This window comes from Rhinopithecus roxellana, chromosome 3, assembly GCF_007565055.1.
Source record: "Rhinopithecus roxellana isolate Shanxi Qingling chromosome 3, ASM756505v1, whole genome shotgun sequence".
NCBI classification, from domain to species: domain Eukaryota; kingdom Metazoa; phylum Chordata; class Mammalia; order Primates; family Cercopithecidae; genus Rhinopithecus; species Rhinopithecus roxellana.
The window spans coordinates 150,525,456-150,542,663 of record NC_044551.1 but is presented as its reverse complement, the minus strand read 5'-3'; the positions used below and the strand labels follow the sequence as shown (position 1 = coordinate 150,542,663).

General features: G+C 42.1%; 1 protein-coding gene across 1 annotated transcript; it reads left to right on the top strand.

Moving 5' to 3' along the window:
* The first annotated feature begins 218 nt into the window (after positions 1 to 218).
* Positions 219 to 15,333, top strand: C3H5orf15 (chromosome 3 C5orf15 homolog). Its single transcript, XM_010359957.2, has 3 exons — positions 219 to 558; positions 10,874 to 11,400; positions 13,859 to 15,333. Exons 1-3 carry the CDS (start codon positions 420 to 422, stop codon positions 13,988 to 13,990), a joined length of 798 nt encoding a protein of 265 aa, XP_010358259.1. The 5' UTR covers positions 219 to 419; the 3' UTR covers positions 13,991 to 15,333.
* The last annotated feature ends 1,875 nt before the right edge of the window (positions 15,334 to 17,208 follow it).

Here is a 17,208-nt window from a genome sequence, read left to right as displayed (position 1 = left end):
TCCCATCACCCAAATAGGACTACTTAATATTTGTGTTTCTTTCGCCTTTGAGAGAGGAAGAGCAGTTACTTCGCTTTCGTGATCAGTCTATTCTACAGCTTGATTTTCCTTTTTAAAATGGCGAAAACGCTTTTTTTGGCTGTATAGTACCCAATCTTGCAGGCGGCAGGGAGGGGCTCGGTTTGGCCCTCTTCAGCATGTTACATTCTACCTTTAACCCGCAGCCAAGCGTGTGACAACCCCCACACTCGCCTAGCTGCAACTCCCTCCTCCCTGAAATCCTTCCTTTTTATTCCGGTTTCCAGAGCACGTCTCCAGGCTTCGACGACACCACGCTGGGACGTAAGTGCCGAGGGCCGCGGCGTCTGACGTCATGGCGTAGAGCCTAGCAACAGCGCAGGCTCCCAGCCGAGTCCGTTATGGCCGCTGTCGTCCTGAAGAGGATGAGGGGGCCAGAACAAGCGAAACTGCTGCCCGGGTCGGCCATCCAAGCCCTTGCGGGGTTGGCGCGGCCGCTGGTCTTGGCGCTCCTGCTTGTGTCCGCTGCTCTATCCAGTGGTAAAGGGGGCGCGGCGGCCGTGCGGGCTTAGCAAGGCTGGGAGGGCTCGGGGGCAGGCCAGGAGACAGGCCGGGCCAGGGAAAGGGCGCTTCCGAGTGTCAGGAGCAGACGGCGGTGTCTGGTTGGGGCAGGGTCTCTGCGGGCCTGAGAAAGGAGAGTATGGTGTCTGAAGGGGTCCAAGGTGGTAGGGTCTCCAAGGGGCCTGAGCAGTGGGGTCCCTGAGAGATGCAGGGACCCTGGGAGCAGGGAGCAGGATGTGTAGATGGGCGGGAAGGGAGGAGTGGTGTTGGCGCCTAGAGATTGTTGAAGAATGGGCTGCCACAAGGAATGGCGGTGGTGGGGTCTCCAAAATTTCTTGGATCGGAAAGTTAGGAGACTCTAGAAGAGAGAGTAGCGACAGGGGCTGAGGAGACGGCCGGGGCTGGGGGTGTGGTGTCTGGAAAGGGTCCTGAGATTGGGGCACTCAGGAATCTTGCAGGACCAAGGAAAGGTGGGGGTTTTCCAGAATGGGAGAGGTCAGTGGTAAAGACCGAGGCGGGCAGGGGCAGTAATCCAGTGACTGGACTGAACCAATGGAATATTTCCGAGAGGGAACGTGAAAGGGAAAGAGCTGTCTTCGGGTACGGGTGCATATTTGAGGCCTGGGAGGTTCTGGTGTTTGATAAAGATTCAGAGTACTGGGGCGTTGGGCCTCTGAAGGCTTGGGAGGCGGAGAGGAGTTTGGGGACAAGGGAGATCATGATTCCTCTTCCCTGTGTTCTGAGTTAACCAGGATAACCCTGCCTCATTTTAATGGATCTGTAGGATTTGATAGATAAAAGATTTCATTTCTTGCAAATGTTGCATGGTGAAATCAAGAGATTGAAGGTTTTTATTGAGAAATTAGGAAATCTGTAAACCAGTGCCTCATACTTGGTGGGAAAAATCCACTAATAAGAACTTGTAAGGATTAAACGGTATTTTGTTTAGTAGTTCCATTTTTCTTTCAGGCCAAGACACAATCCTGCGTTTCTCCCTAAAAGCTGAATTTTGGCCGGGCGCGGTGGCTCAAGCCTGTAATCCCAGCACTTTGGGAGGCCGAGACGGGCGGATCACGAGGTCAGGAGATCGTAACCATCCTGGCTAACACAGTGAAACCCCGTCTCTACTAAAAATACAAAAAACTAGCCGGGCGAGGTGGCGGCGCCTGTAGTCCCAGCTACTCGGGAGGCTGAGGCAGGAGAATGGCGTGAACCTGGGAGGCGGAGCTTGCAGTGAGCTGAGATCTGGCCACTGCACTCCAGCCTGGGTGACAGAGCGAGACTCCGTCTCAAAAAAAAAAAAAAAAAAAAAGCTGAATTTTCAGCTGCAAAACAGTATGACCTGGTATAGTGTTTTCTTTCTTGCCAACAGGACCTGTCCAGCCCTACATTCGTCTGCTACAGTACTGTGGGTACATACTTATGTTTCCTCAGCAACATTTCAGTGTTGCTAACTGGACGCCCTCTCAGAAGTCTTTGCAGTCTCTGAGGAAGGACTGCTGCCCATTTCCCAAGGCCCTTTCATCATTAGTGAACTGTAATGAGGATTTCCCTGGTTGATGCAGATGTTTCCATTCCTAAAGAACTTAAGTAGCTTGTTTTGGCCATTTAATCATCTAAGAAAAATAAAATACAGACATTTATATTTCCTGCTGGAATGCTTAAGGGATATATATCTGGCAACTGTAGTTTCAGAAACAGCTTTTTTCCCCTAAGAGGTGGTTGAAAATTGGGCAAGCAGTGAGGCAGAATGTGGAGTGTTAAGTGTCCTTTAGTCTTTACTTTTATTTGTTAGAGACCTATAAATATTGTTCTAACTATACTGAGTCATTTTAGAGAATCTTTATCCTTTAAATTAAGTCTTTACATATACCAGTTTAAAATGTCATAAATTCAAATGATTCTGTCCTGAAAAGAACCTAAATGAAAACAAACATACATGGTTTTAATAAGCGAGCAGCTCCAGTGCACTAGTGTAGCTTGGGATATAAGTATTTTTTGTAAATATACCTTATAATTTCAAAGTAGTCATTCCTATAGTAAGAAAATTAGTCTAGAATGTGTTGAGTTCCAAATTTCAAGTGACTTTACAAAGGTAGATTGTAAACCACATTAGATTTATTTAAATTTGTTCCATATTAGGTTTTAAAAAATGTCAATGCTTGGTTATATGCTTGTCAGTCTGTAAGAATTTTTGTTTTATGTTTTTGTTTTGATAAAGTCTGAAAAATTAACATAAGCAGTTCAGATCACTGGGTGATTAACTCTTGGTCATGCCATTTCAAAAATGCCTGCTTCTCTCCATTTGCCATTATATTGTCCCCAGATGATCACCTAAACTTAATGTATAATGCATTTCATTTTTAAGGCATTGTTTCTCAAACCAGTGTGTGAATGAGTTCTCGGGGTCCTCTACATTCTTCAGTTTAATACATGCTGATATAGTTTTATTTTAGGGCAGTTTTTAAAAAGGGACCAGTGGAAGGGGAGAATGAAATTTAGAAAGGTGTTTTTTTTTGAGTCTGTTGCCAGGCTGGAGTGCAGTGGCACGATCTCGGCTCATTGCAACCTCCACCTCCCGGGTTCCAGTGATTCTGCTGCCTCAGCCTCCTGAGTAGCTGGGACTACAGGTGTATGCCACACCTGGCTAGTTTTGTATTTTTAGTAGAGACGGGGTTTCATCGTGTTAGCCAGGATGGTCTCCATCTCCTGACCTCGTGATCTGCCCGCTTTGGCCTCCCATAGTGCTGGAATTACAGGCCTGAGCCACCGTGCCCGGCCTTTTTTGTTTGTTTGAGACATGGTTTTGCTCTGTCGCCGAGGCTGGAGTGCAGTGGCACAAACTTGGCCCACTGCAACCTCTGATTCCTGGGCTCAAGCAGTCCTCCCACTTCAGCCCCCTGAATAGCTGGGACCACAGGTGCCTGCCACCGTGCCCAGCTAATTTTTGTATTTTTGTAGAGATGGGGTTTTGCCGTGTTGGCCAGGCTGGTCTTGAACTCCTGAGCTTAAGCCATCCGCCTGCCTCGGCCTCCCAGAGTGCTGGGGTTACAGGTGTGAGCCACCATGTCCAGCCTAAGCTTTATTTTTAAAATGTCAAACTTCAACTAGAGAGGTAATATCAATTAGGAAAGGGAAGATTTAGAAGTCTTATTTATATGCTCGTAGAGAGTCAGCAGTTAAATCCATAAAGTCAGAGTTGTACCTTTGTTCTGAATACTCTTTATATCTGACTTAATCAACTTAATCAACTTCTCTGATGGAGAGGAGTTTGAGGAATTTGATAGCCTTTGTGTTACATGTTTCAGATCAATTATTTGTTTTTTCTTGTGCTGTATTTGTGTATTACTTTCAAGATTTTACTGCTTGACTAATACATATTCTGCTCCTACTTGGTGCTAGGTATTGGAGTTAAACAATGAATAGGGTGATATTGGAGGTATCCTTAGAAGAATGAGTGGCGTTTTGCTGGGAACCATGGGATGGCTTCTTGAGGGAGTGCAGTAGGTGCATAGATACTATGTGGGATGTGGTGTGGGATTTGTGGTGAAAGTTGAATCAAGAGCATATTTAATAAATATTGAGTGCCTGCTGTCTATTAAGTAGGTAATGGGGATAGAACTGTTAGGGAGATTAGTAAGATAATGAGAGTGAGGTAATGGGGGCCAGATCATGTAGGATCTTGAAGGCTGTTATAAAAACTTTCCCTTTTGAGAGAAATGGATGGCCCTGGAGGGTCTTAAGTACAGGAGTAACATCTGGTTTTTACAGAATGACTCTGGCTGCTGTGTTGAGTATAGACAGTAGAGGTTAGGGTGGAAGCAGGCAGATTAATTAGGAGGTTATTGTAATAATCCATGTGAGATAATGGTTACTTGGACCAGGCAGGAGCAGTGGAGGGTGAAAAGCCCTTAAATGCTGCATTTGTTAGAATAACAGATTGGATGTGGGATGTTAAAAAAATGACAACTCCAAGGTTTTTAGTGTTAGTAACTAGATATAGTTGCCATTAATCGAGATGAAGACTAGGTAGAACAAGTTTTTTTTTTGTTTGTTTTTTGAGTGGGTCATAGGAATTTATTTAAACTTTTTATTTTGAGATAATTATAGATTCACTTGCAGTTGTAAGAAATAGTATAGAGATCCTGCATATCCCCTACCCAGTTTTCTTAATAGTAACATCTTTCAAAACAATAGTGCAGTATCATGACCAGGATATTAACATTGGTACAGTCAAAATACGGGGCATTACCATCACCATAAGGGTATCTCAGATTGCCCTTACAAAGCCACCCCACTTCCCTCCTACCTCACCCCTCCTGAACTCCTGGCAACCACAAATTATCCATTTGTATAAGTTGGTAATTTTGAGAATCTTACATAAATGGAATCATACAGTATGTAACTTTTGGGATTGACTCTTTTCACTCAGCATAATTCTCTGAAGATCCACCCAGGTTGTTGCATGTGTCAATAGTTTGTTCCTTTTTAAATTTTAATTTAATTTAAAAAATTTTTATTGTTATTATTATTACTTGACACAGAGTCTCGCTCTGTCGCCCAGGCTGGAGTGCAGTAGTGCTATCTCGGCTTACTGCAACCTCCGCCTCCTGGGTTCAAGCAGTTCTCCTGTCTCAGCCTCCTGAGTAGCTGGGATTATAGGTGCACACCACCACACCCGGCCAATTTTTGTATTTTTAGTAGACACGAAGTTTCACCATGTTGGCCAGGCTAGTCTCGAACTCCTGACCTTGTGATCCACCCGCCTCAGCCTCCCAAAGTGCCCGGATTACAGGTGTGAGCCACGGGTCCTGGTCGTTTGTTCCTTTACATTGCTGAGTAATATTCTATGGTATAGATAGACTACACTTTGTTTATCTGTTGAAGGATGCCTGATTGTTTCCAGTTTTTGGCTGTTAAGAATAAAGCTGCTATAAATGTGTTTGTGCCACTGCACTTCAGCCTGGGTGACAAAGTGAGACCCTGTCTCAAAAAAAGAATAAAATAAACTTTCTGTGGATATCATATAGTTGAGTGCCAATCTCTGTTTTTTAACTGATGTATTTAGGTTATTTATATTTAATGCACTGTGGATATGTTAGGGATGAAGTCTGCCATTTTATTTTTTGTCTTTAACCTGGGATATATGAGGTAAAAAGAAAAACCCAAGGAAGTCACCACCATGTTGTTTCACATATCCTGAGGTCTCTGACAGTTCTACCCAGTTCTTTCCAACTTTCAGAGTGTTCTTGTGTTATTTTATACACAATGTCTAGAGCTTTTAGTTGTTATTAGTGGGAGAAATAAGGAAGAGTGTGTTTGTCTTCCTGAAAGCCAGCCAGAATTCATTTTGAACATATTAATGTCAATGTCAGACATCCAAGAGGCGATGTCAAGTAGGTGGTTGGATTTATGAGTCTAGAATTCTGGTAGTTCTTGAAAGTTCTTTTAATTTTTCTCAGAAAAGTTAGGAAGTGATGTCATCAGTTGAAAATGAGGGTAACAGAGAAGACATTTGAAGTTTGTGGATAGAGGAAAATGTGATTGGTGTCCTAAGAGAGTGGAAGGGTAAGTGGACTAGGAAAATATAATTGCCAACAATTTTAATTGCCAACAACTTTAAATGTATACCTGAATCTTTGGTGTTGAATTTAAAATGAAATGAAAACAGTAGCATGGTTGTATATTTTTTCCAGCCATGTTCAGCTGCTGGGTGCAGATGTGAGTAGTCAGAGAGCTTGATTTATTAATAAATAGGGATGAGTATAGTCTCACCAAGTGAATGGGTCCAAGTGGACAAAGGGGAAGGGAATTGACGATGGATGTAAGAGAGTGATTATAAAGCAATTATAATAGCTGACACAGAATTGAATCTGAATAAAGAGATAAGAGAGTGTATTGGGCAAGGTTTGGTGGTGACCGTAAAGGAATGAAGAGGATTAGAGGGTTGGAGGTGTTGATGGATTGAGAATACCAGGGAATGAACTGGAAGGATAGGAGGTCATGTCAGCAAGTAGAATTCAAGAAATTGAGATTATGGAAGAGTTGTGATAATAGATAATGACTCTGGGAGTGAGTGGCTGAGGTAAAGAGGAGGGCTAGGTCATGAGAAGAGAGGAGGTCAAAGATTTTGAAATCAAGGCAGGAGACTTTTCTTAGATAGAGTGAACTCTAGAGCCAGGAGCTAAAAAGATCATTAAGAATTAGGGGGCATGACCTTGGAGTTGGTGGATGAAAGTAAGTTAGTGGATGATAGCTTAAGATAAGAGAATCAAAGCTGGAGGCATTTAGGGAGGAGAATGGGAGAATGGTCTGAAAAGGGCAATGAGGAGGAGAGCTGTGCCTCCTCGAGACTCAGTGGTACAAGGATGTGGGAGAAAAAACAGCTATTACTTAAACAGGCTGAAGGGAAAATGTGTCCTTAAGGGAGAGTCAGGTTTCAGTAATAACAAGAAAGTGAAGGGTGAAAGAAGGGATTTGCTGATGACTGTGAATTCTGTACTGCGTGGTGGAAATTTCTTTATAATCATTCCTCCCCTAGCAGCATGTGTCCTTTAAAGGTGCTCACCCATAGCAAAACTGTTCTTTTAAAAGTTTAGTTAGTTGGCTCTCAGTTATTTCAATTTTAAATTTTATTTTAAAACATGTTTTTTGTACTTTGGCAGGAAAATTAAATGTATCAGAAAACAATAATTTATAAATTCCTGAATTATAACTAAGTTGAAGTGATAAATGCAAAAATTATTTTCAGAAATTCCTGTTAGTAGTTTTCTGAGTAATGTACTCAGTTGTAGGTCCTGTTTATTTCTCTTTTCTTCAGTAAAAAATTTCAAGGAACTCAATTATTGAAAATGTTTTAAGAGTTTTACTGTAATCTCAGCACTTTGGGAGGCCAAGGGGGGAGGATTTCTTGAGCCCTGGAATTCGAGATCAGCCTGGGCAACATGGCGAGATGCTGTCTCAAAAAAAAAGAAAAGAAAAAAATTGCATGTGACATTGGACAAATATATGAAAAATAAAAAAAGCTGGGCAGGGTGGCATGTGCCTGTGGTCCCAGCTACATGGGGGCTTGAACCCAGGAGGTCGAGGCTACAGTGAGCTATGTTTGTGCTGCTGTATTTCAGCCTGGGCAACAAAGTGAGACCCTGTCAAAAAAAAAAAAGGGGGGGGAGGGGAAAGAGTTTTACTAATTTATTGTTTGTTTGTTTGTTTGTTTTGTTTTGTTTTTTTGAGACGGAGTTTTGCTTTGTTGCCCAGGCTGGAGTGCAGTGGCGCTGTCTGGGCTCACTGCAAGCTCCACCTCCCGGGTTCACGCCATTCTCCTGCCTCAACCTCTGGAGTAGCTGGGACTACAGGCGCCCGCCACCACGCCCTCCTAATGTTTTTTTTTTTTGTTTTTGTTTTTGTTTTTTTTTTGAGATGGAGTCTTGCTCTGCCGCCCAGGCTGGAGTGCAGTGGCTGGCTCTCAGCTCACTGCAAGCTCCGCCTCCCGGGTTTATGCCATTCTCCTGTCTCAGCCTCCCGAGTAGCTGGGACTACAGGCGCCCGCCTCGTCGCCCGGCTAGTTTTTTGTATTTTTTAGTAGAGACGGGGTTTCACCGTATTAGCCAGGATGGTCTCGATCTCCTGACCTCATGATCCGCCCGTCTCGGCCTCCCAAAGTGCTGGGATTACAGGCTTGAGCCACCGCGCCCGGCCCTAATGTTTTTTTAAGTAGAGACGGGATTTCACCATGTTAGCCAGGAATGGTCTCGATCTCCTGACCTCGTGATCTGCCCACCTCGATCTCCTAAAGTGCTGGGATTACAGGCGTGAGCCACCGCACCTGGCCTGTTTTTTTTTTTTTTTTTTTTTTTTTGTTGTTTACTAACTTACTACATTATTTTTCTGAGATCCTCTGTTCATTACAATTGACACCAGCTATTTCTTTTTTTTTCCTACACAAAATAGATGTCAACTGTGATGCACAAACCAGAGTGTATTCACATGAAGAAAGGGTTGTCTGTTGGATTGTTAACTTGTGTGAATGCACATGTTTGTGAAAGCACTAGAATGACTTGGTTTAATCTTACCCCTATAAAATATATATATATATATATATATATATATTTTTTTTTTTTTTTTTTTTTTTGAGACGGAGTCTCGCTCTGTTGCCCAGGCTGGAGTGCAGTGGCCGGATCTTGGCTCACTGCAAGCTCCGCCTCCCGGGTTCACGCCATTCTCCTGCCTCAGCCTCCCCAGTAGCTGAGACTACAGGCGCCCGCCACCTCGCCCGGCTAGTTTTTTTTTGTATTTTTGAGTAGAGACGGGGTTTCACCTTGTTAGCCAGGATGGTCTCGATCTCCTGACCTCGTGATCCGCCCGTCTCGGCCTCCCAAAGTGCTGGGATTACAGGCTTGAGCCACCGCGCCTGGCCACCCCTATAAAATATTTTAGTTTAATGTGATAGACTTTAAAATATTGTCTGAGGCCGAGCACGGTGGCTCACGCTTGTAATCCCAGCACTTTGGGAGGCCGAGGCGGGCGGATCACGAGGTCAGGAGATCGAGACCAGCCTGGCCAACACTGTGAAACCCCATCTCCACAAAAAATACAAAAAATTAGCCGGGAGTGGTGTCGGGCGTGTGTAGTCCCAGCTACTCGGGAGGCTGAGACAGGAGAATGGCGTGAACCCGGGAGGCGGAGCTTGCAGCGAGCCGAGTTTGGGCCGCTGCACTCCAGCCTGGGCGACAGAGCAAGACTCTGTCTCAAAACAAATAAACAAACAAACAAATATATATATAGTCTGAATATGTTTAGATCTCACGACAGAGGTTTTTTTCTTTGTTTTTTCTTTTTTTTTTTTTTAGTGTAGTAGAGATCCTTGAAGTTCTTCAACAGATATTACCTTAGATTATAAATTAGAGGCAGGGATTCCTCTGTTGAATCTTCCTCTGTTGACTCTTCTTGATAGAAGAATAATAAGAATTCTTCTTACGTAAATAATTTTGCCTTTAGTAAACTATGCTGAGTAGGTAGCAGCACAGGGAAATAAGAATGTGTGTGTATTTGGTGACATTTCCCATACCTACATGTCTTCCCCCATCTTTAAAATAGTCTAGTTGTCCCTTAGCTCTCAGGGATTATAGGCGTGAGCCACTGTGCCTGGCTAAAAACATAATGGATTCATGGTTTACAATTTTTGGTTCAGAAATAATATTGTGATGAACATTTCTGTGCTGTTACCAGTTTGCTGGATTACATGAGGCACGAGAGACATCTATAGGACAAGATACATCACATTGAGTGTGAGGGTACATGTTGGCACCGAACAGTCCCAGAGCTGAATAGTTAAGCCTTTTAAAATACTTAAAGGAGAAGCATCCAGTTTCGGATGCTTCTCCTTTAGAAGTTTTTTCTTCTTTGTAAGGATCCTTCTTTTTTTTTTTTTTAATTTAGGAGAGGCAGTCCTCTAGTTAAAGTATCACTTAGAATTACTGTCTACAGCTTGCTTTTAGCTTCCTCTGAATTTGTTATATTGTGTTGAAAGTATTTAGGTCCAAACTCCATATCTTTTCTTGGACCTACTTGAGTGAGAATCAGCCACTTACTGTACTGTTCTAGGGATCAGGTAGAGTCTGGGCAAGATAACTGAAGTCCACACTCTTTTTTTTTTTTTTTTTGAGACGGAGTCTCGCTCTGTCGCCCGGGCTGGAGTGCAGTGGCTGGATCTCAGCTCACTGTAAGCTCCGCCTCCCGAGTTTACGCCATTCTCCTGCCTCAGCCTCCTGAGTAGCTGGGACTACAGGCGCCCGCCACCTCGCCCGGCTAGTTTTTTGTATTTTTTAGTAGAGATGGGGTTTCACCGTGTTAGCCAGGATGGTCTCGATCTCCTGACCTCGTGATCTGCCCGTCTCGGCCTCCCAAAGTGCTGAGATTACAGGCTTGAGCCACCATGCCCAGCCTAAGTCCACACTCTTTATGAAATGAAAACAGAGGGGATGGGTGATGTATGTGGACTTTGCCACCGTGACCTAAAGTCAGACCTTTTTCTTTTCTTTTGGTGGCAGGCTGTATAATGCAGTAGGTCTTTTATGCTGCTTAAGTTGTTAGTATCTAGCAAAGCAGTTATCTGAAGAATAACTGACTAAGAAGAAATGTAACTGATTGCTGGCTATTGAGACTTAATAACTAGTTTTCGAGAAAGTTATAGGAATTTAGCAGAGAGAAATGCTTAGTGTAAAATTTGGGTAAATGTGCTTTTAGCTTGGTGGAGATAAAGTTGGAGATTTCAGTTTAATATTCTTTGTTTCAGTTGTATCACGGACTGATTCACCGAGCCCAACTGTACTCAACTCAGCTATTTCTACCCCAAATGTGAATGCTTTAACACATGAAAACCAAACCAAACCTTCTATTTCCCAAATCAGTACCACCCTCCCTCCCACAACGAGTACCGAGAAAAGTGGAGGAGCATCTGTGGCCCCTCATCCCTCACCTACTCCCCTGTCTCAAGAGGAAGCTGATAACAATGAAGATCCTAGTATGGAGGAGGAGGATCTTCTCATGCTGAACAGTTCTCCATCCACAGCCAAAGACACTCTAGACAATGGCGATTATGGAGAACCAGATTATGACTGGACCACGGGCCCCAGGGATGACGACGAGTCTGATGACACCTTGGAAGAAAACAGGGGTTACATGGAAATTGAACAGTCAGTGAAATCTTTTAAGATGCCATCCTCAAATATAGAAGAGGAAGACAGCCATTTCTTTTTTCATCTTATTATTTTTGCTTTTTGCATTGCTATTGTTTACATTACATATCACAACAAAAGAAAGGTAAGTTTGGGATTTTTTTAGCCCTTTATTTCAGTCATAATGCTTTTGATGATTCATGGTTCTTTTTTTTTTTTTGCAAAAAAATGTGTAGTGGGTTTCACTCTGTCACCCAAGCTGGAGTACAGTGGCACAATCACAGCTCACTGGAGTCTCCACCTGCTAGGCTTAAGTAATTCTCTTGCCTCAGCCTCTCAAGTAGGTGGGACTACAGATGCACACTACCACACCCGACTAATTTTTAAAAATTATTAAATTAAATTTTTAAAAATTACTATTATTTGTAGAGACGAGGTCTCGCTATGTTGCCCAGGCTGGTCTTGAACTCCCAGACTCAAGCAGTCCTCCCACCTTGGCCTCCCAAAGTGTTGGGATTATAGACATGAACCACCATGCCCAGCCCTCTTTCCTTTTTTTCAGTGAAGTTTAAATTCATAGTAAAGTATTGAGCTGTCTAATCAGCATGTAAATCTGTTGTGTATTTTAACACATTGCAGACAGAATGCTTGAATGTATGTACTTCTAAAAAAAGAAATAGTCCTATTTCTTAATGAGCAATACCAAAGCCCAGTGATTTTTTTTTTTAAGGGTTTATGTCTTAATTTGGCATCATTACTTCAGTAGGAATACTTGTGGAGAAAGTGTTAATACTTGTCTTTTAATTTATTAATATTGAACTTAATGATCTTTTAATTTTTTTTCTGGTTATAAAGTGTTACATGTTTATTTTAGGGAATTGAGAATACAGAAGAGTTTAGAAAAGAAAATTTAAACTACTTTTCAGCATTATTAACATTTTGGTGTATTTCTGGTCTATAAATGTGCACATAATTTATACATATAGGTGTATGTTATAATTTTTAATGAATATTATCTCACAGTTTTGTTTGTTTTTTTTTTTTTTTTTGGAGACAGAGTCTTACTTTGTCTCCCAGGCTGGAGTACAGTGGTGCGATCTTGGCTCACTGCAGCCTCCACCTCCCAGGTTCACCCAGGTTCAAGCAATTTTCATGCCTCAGCCTCTTGAGTAACTGGGACTATAGGCGCGGGCCACTACGCCTGGCTAATTTTTGTATTTTCAGTAGAGACGGGATTTTGCCGTGTTGGCCAGGCTGGTCTCGAACTCCTGGCCTCAAGGGATCTACCCACTTCAGCCTCCCAAAGTGTTGGGATTATGGGCGTGAGCCACCGCACCCTGCCTATCTCATAGAGTTTTATGTCTTGAATTTTACCTGACCAATCATGAGCATTTTCCATATCCTTAATATTCTTTAAAAACATTTTTTTTTTTTTTTTGAGACAGGATCTTGCTATGTTGTTCACGCTGGTGAACTCCTGGCCTCAAATAATCCTCCCACTTCAGCCTCCCAAGTAGTTGGGATTATAGGCGTGAGCCACTGTGCCTGGCTAAAAACATAATGGATTCATGGTTTACAATTTTTGGTTCAGAAATAATATTGTGATGAACATTTCTGTGCTATTACCAGTTTGCTGGATTACATGAGGCATAGAGATATCTTTAGGACAGGATACATTCACATTGAGTGTGAGGGTACATGTTGGCACTGTACAGTCCTAGAGCTGAATAGTTAAGCCTTTTAAAATACTTAAAGGGAGATTAAATACACAATTCCTTTTTTAATACTTACTGGTCAGGAAGTTTCAGTTCTTGACTTTATTGTAACTTGCTTTGTAACCCTGAAAGCCACCTTCCCCTTCGGGGCCCTGATTTCCTTACCTGACAAATAGTGAAACTGGACCTGATAATTTCAAAATGCCTTCCAGCTTTGAGAATCGGTGAATCTAATAATAGTTCACAAAAAAGCAAACCAACCAACTGTTCTGGTTGTTTGTATTTAGTGATATATTGCTAGCTTTGTAAGTGTTTATGGGTAGACAGAACCTTGAGTGCTGCTGATATTATATCCCACTGTTTAGTGTTTGGCCATCTCTATTATGAACATCTAAGGGTCTTGTTAAACAAGTAGATTCCTGGGCTCTTCCTATGTATATTGAAATTCGAGAAGCACTGTTTAGCCTTGTTTACAAGATGGAAAGCAAAATAGCTTTTATTTATTTATTTTTTTGAGACAGGGTCTTGCTTTGTCACCCAGGCTGGAGTGCTGTGGTGCTGTCACGGCTTACTGTGATCTCTGCCTCCTGGGCTTAAGAGATCCTCCCACCTTAGCCTCCTGAGTAGCTGGGACTATAGGCAAGCGCCTCCATGCCTGGATAGTTTTATATTTTTTCTAGGGATGGGGTTTCACCATGTTGCCCAGGCCCGTCTCGAACTCCTGGGCTCAAGTGATTTGCCTGCCTCGGCCTAAAATAGCTTTTTTTGTTGTTGATATTTTGTGTTTTATATTTAGAAACCTAGAAGAGAGATATTTCACTTGTTGTAAAAATGTTTACCATATTCTCTGTTTTCTCTTTTGCCTATTTAATTACTTTTGTTTTCCAGATTTTTCTTCTGGTTCAAAGCAGGAAATGGCGTGATGGCCTTTGTTCCAAAACAGTGGAATACCATCGCCTAGATCAGAATGTTAATGAGGCAATGCCTTCTTTGAAGATTACCAATGATTATATTTTTTAAAGTAATGTGATTTGAATTTGCTTATTATGTAATTTTATTTGCTTGACTTTTTATATGCTATTGTGCAGATGTTTGCCATAGGCAATTGGTACTTAAATGAGAGGTGGGTCTCTCTTTTGCCTTGGTGCTTTGGAAATTAAATGTCACAAACGAGTATATAATTTTTTATCTGTACTTTTAGAGCTGAGTTTAATCAGGTGTCCAAAATGTGAGTTAAGCATTATCTTATATTTACACTGTTAGTTTTTATTGTTTTAGATTTATTATGCTTCTTCTGGAAGGATTAGTGATGCTACTTTCAAAAGATCCCAAACTTGTAACTAAGTTCTAACATATCTGTTACTGCTGACTCACATTCATTCTCTGCCATTCGAATACTATTTTTTATCCACACATTTTTTTGTGTTCCCAAACTGTAATGTACAAGGACATGTGTGATAATGCTTTGGATTTGAGTAGTATTTTTTTTTCTTCCAAGAAAACTGCTTTGGATATTTTTAGATAATTTAAACATAATTTAGGATAACGATATTGCTCAATCTGACCACAATTTTAGGTAAAACATTAAATGTGTCAAGAAGTCTTGGCAACAGGGACTCTGCAGCTTGCAGTGGACATAGATAAAATGTTACAGAGATACTACTATTTTTTTGGTTGGGATTACTATATTTAGAAGTAGAAACTGGTAAAATGTTAAATACATGTACAATTGCTTTTAGTTAGCAATTGATTGTAGCATGGGTTCCTCCAAGGTTTCAAGCAATGGGCAGAGTTTAAAGTTATATCAGATTTGTTTACTTCATTTATTATTTTACAGTAAATTTGAATAAATCTTAGGGGCCATTATCAAATAATACTGTATCTAGGTCTTTCAAGTTAAAATTATACCTGAATGAAATTGTTTGTATACATAAAGGATATTTGTGTACAATGACCTTTTTTCCCCCACACTTGCTTTCTTTTCTTTTTTATGGCAACTGGAAATTATTTACTATATTTCATTTATGTTTGTCTTTCTATCATAAAGAATTGATCAATATGTAAATATGTGATTTGAACCATGGTTAACTTACAAGTGTTACTACAGCTTTTTAGAAAACATAGCCCTAAGATATGTTAAGCAGGGCCCGGGTGAGCCAGTGGGCTTGCGCTTTATGTAGAGCTGGAAGAAGGCCGTCCATCCCGTCTCTCGGGTGGAGAGTGTACTTTCCTAATAAGAAAGGGAAGCACAATGGAAATACCCCGAACCATTTTATTGCAGTAATTTTTTTCATATCTGAAACTATTATTTAATATTTTGAATAAGATTTTAAAAAATAAATGGCAAAGATATAAATCTATGATTTCATGAGTGTGTTTCATTTCAGTGATGACATTTAGGTGGTGACAGGGGAATAGCGTATGTCTGGGAGCAATCTAACCTGACTCACTTGCAGGTGTCCCTCTCAGCAGTGCAATTCTGCCTCTGTGAATTCCACTTACGTTTCTAAATTCTTCTTTAGGTCCAACTTACTGCTAGGTACTGAAGTTTATTGGAAACTGTAGCAAAGTAGGATGGCAAAGAAAAGCAAAGTGGCTAAATCAGTATGCTCTTTCTAGCATCCTGGGGTCCCTATCTGGGATGGAAGGCTCCCCAAGTGTGGAGGCTCATCCCCCTTAATGGATCAGGGATTCTTGGGTACTTACTTCTTGGTGGTCCAGACACCTAGGTCACAGTGCTGCAATTAAGTAGCCTCAGACTTTTGGAGCATCAGATCATACATTGATTAAAAATGCCGCTGGAGTCTCATGGAGGCACTTGAGCACTAGGCACTAGTGCTAGGGACTAGGCACCCAGGGGCCATGGTTGAGCCTCACAATACTCATGCCGCCTCCTCCTGTATGGTGTTATCTGCTCCCTTCTCCCAGACTCACTTTCTGGACAGACCAGAAGCTCTGCACCCGATTTTGGTACTAATGGTATAATGGATTACGTTTTAGCTCCTGTTTCTGTGTCTTAGCTGAAAAGGAATGTGTTGGAACTTGTGGGGCAGACAGAAACAGACATTTAGAATTTGGGCAGTCAGGCAGGCATGTTGCATTAGTCTGTTCTCACATTGCTATAGAAATACCTGGGACTGGATAATTTATAAAGAAAAGTTTAATTGGCTCACAGTTTTGCAGGCTGTGGAGGGAGCATGATGCTGGCATCTGCTCAGCTTCTGGGGAGGCTTCAGGAAGCTTACCATCATTGTGAAAGATGAAAGGGGAGCAGTTGTCTCATACGACAGGAGCAGGAGCAAGAGCAAGAGAGAGTAAGGGGGAATGTACTACACAGTTTTTTTTTTTTTTTTTTTTTTTTGAGACGGAGTGTCGCTCTGTCACCAAGGCTGTAATGCAGTGATGCAGTCTTGGCTCATTGCAACCTATACCTTCTGAGTTCAAGTGATTCTCCTGACTCAACCTCCCAAGTAGCTGGGACTACAGGCACCTGCCACCACTCCCAGCTAGTTTTTGTATTTTGTATTTTTTATTTTTTTTAGTAGAGATGGGGTTTTACCATGTTGGCCAGGCTGGTCTTGAACTCCTGACCTCAAGTGATCCATCTGCCTCGGCCTCCCAAAGTGTTGGGATTACAGGCGTGAGCCACTGTGCCTGGCCTTACTATACACTTTTAAATCACCAGCTCTCATGAGAACTCACTATCCTGAGAACAGCACCAAGGGAGATGGTGTTAAACCACCCCCATGATCCAGTTATCTCCCACCAGGCCCCACCTCCAACACTGGGGACTACAATTCGACATGAGGTTTGGGTAGGACACGGGTCTAAACCATACCACATGCCTTTACTGGGCTTTCTTGATTTTAAATGTGATCTCCTGAGGGTGAGTGCAAGCTCTTGTGGAGTGTGTGTCGTTTGCCCCACTGAGTGAGTTGCTTGAGAACAGGAACTGGCTCTTACTCCTCTCCAGCCCCAAGCTCATTACTCTGCCTGGCACCTGCTAGGCCCCTTTAAATTGTTATTCAATGAAGTATTTGAGAAATTAGTTGAGGAGAAAACCAAGACAACTCAGCTCTGCACAAGATCACATAGTCTGCATAGAGTCCAATACTACTAACCTGGGTACACAGCATGTGTGGGGTCAGAGCCGAGTGTAGTGTGTCAGTCCTTATCTGCACATCCACAATTCTACGGGAAGCTAAAGCCCACACTAGTTGTATGAGATATCACCCCTT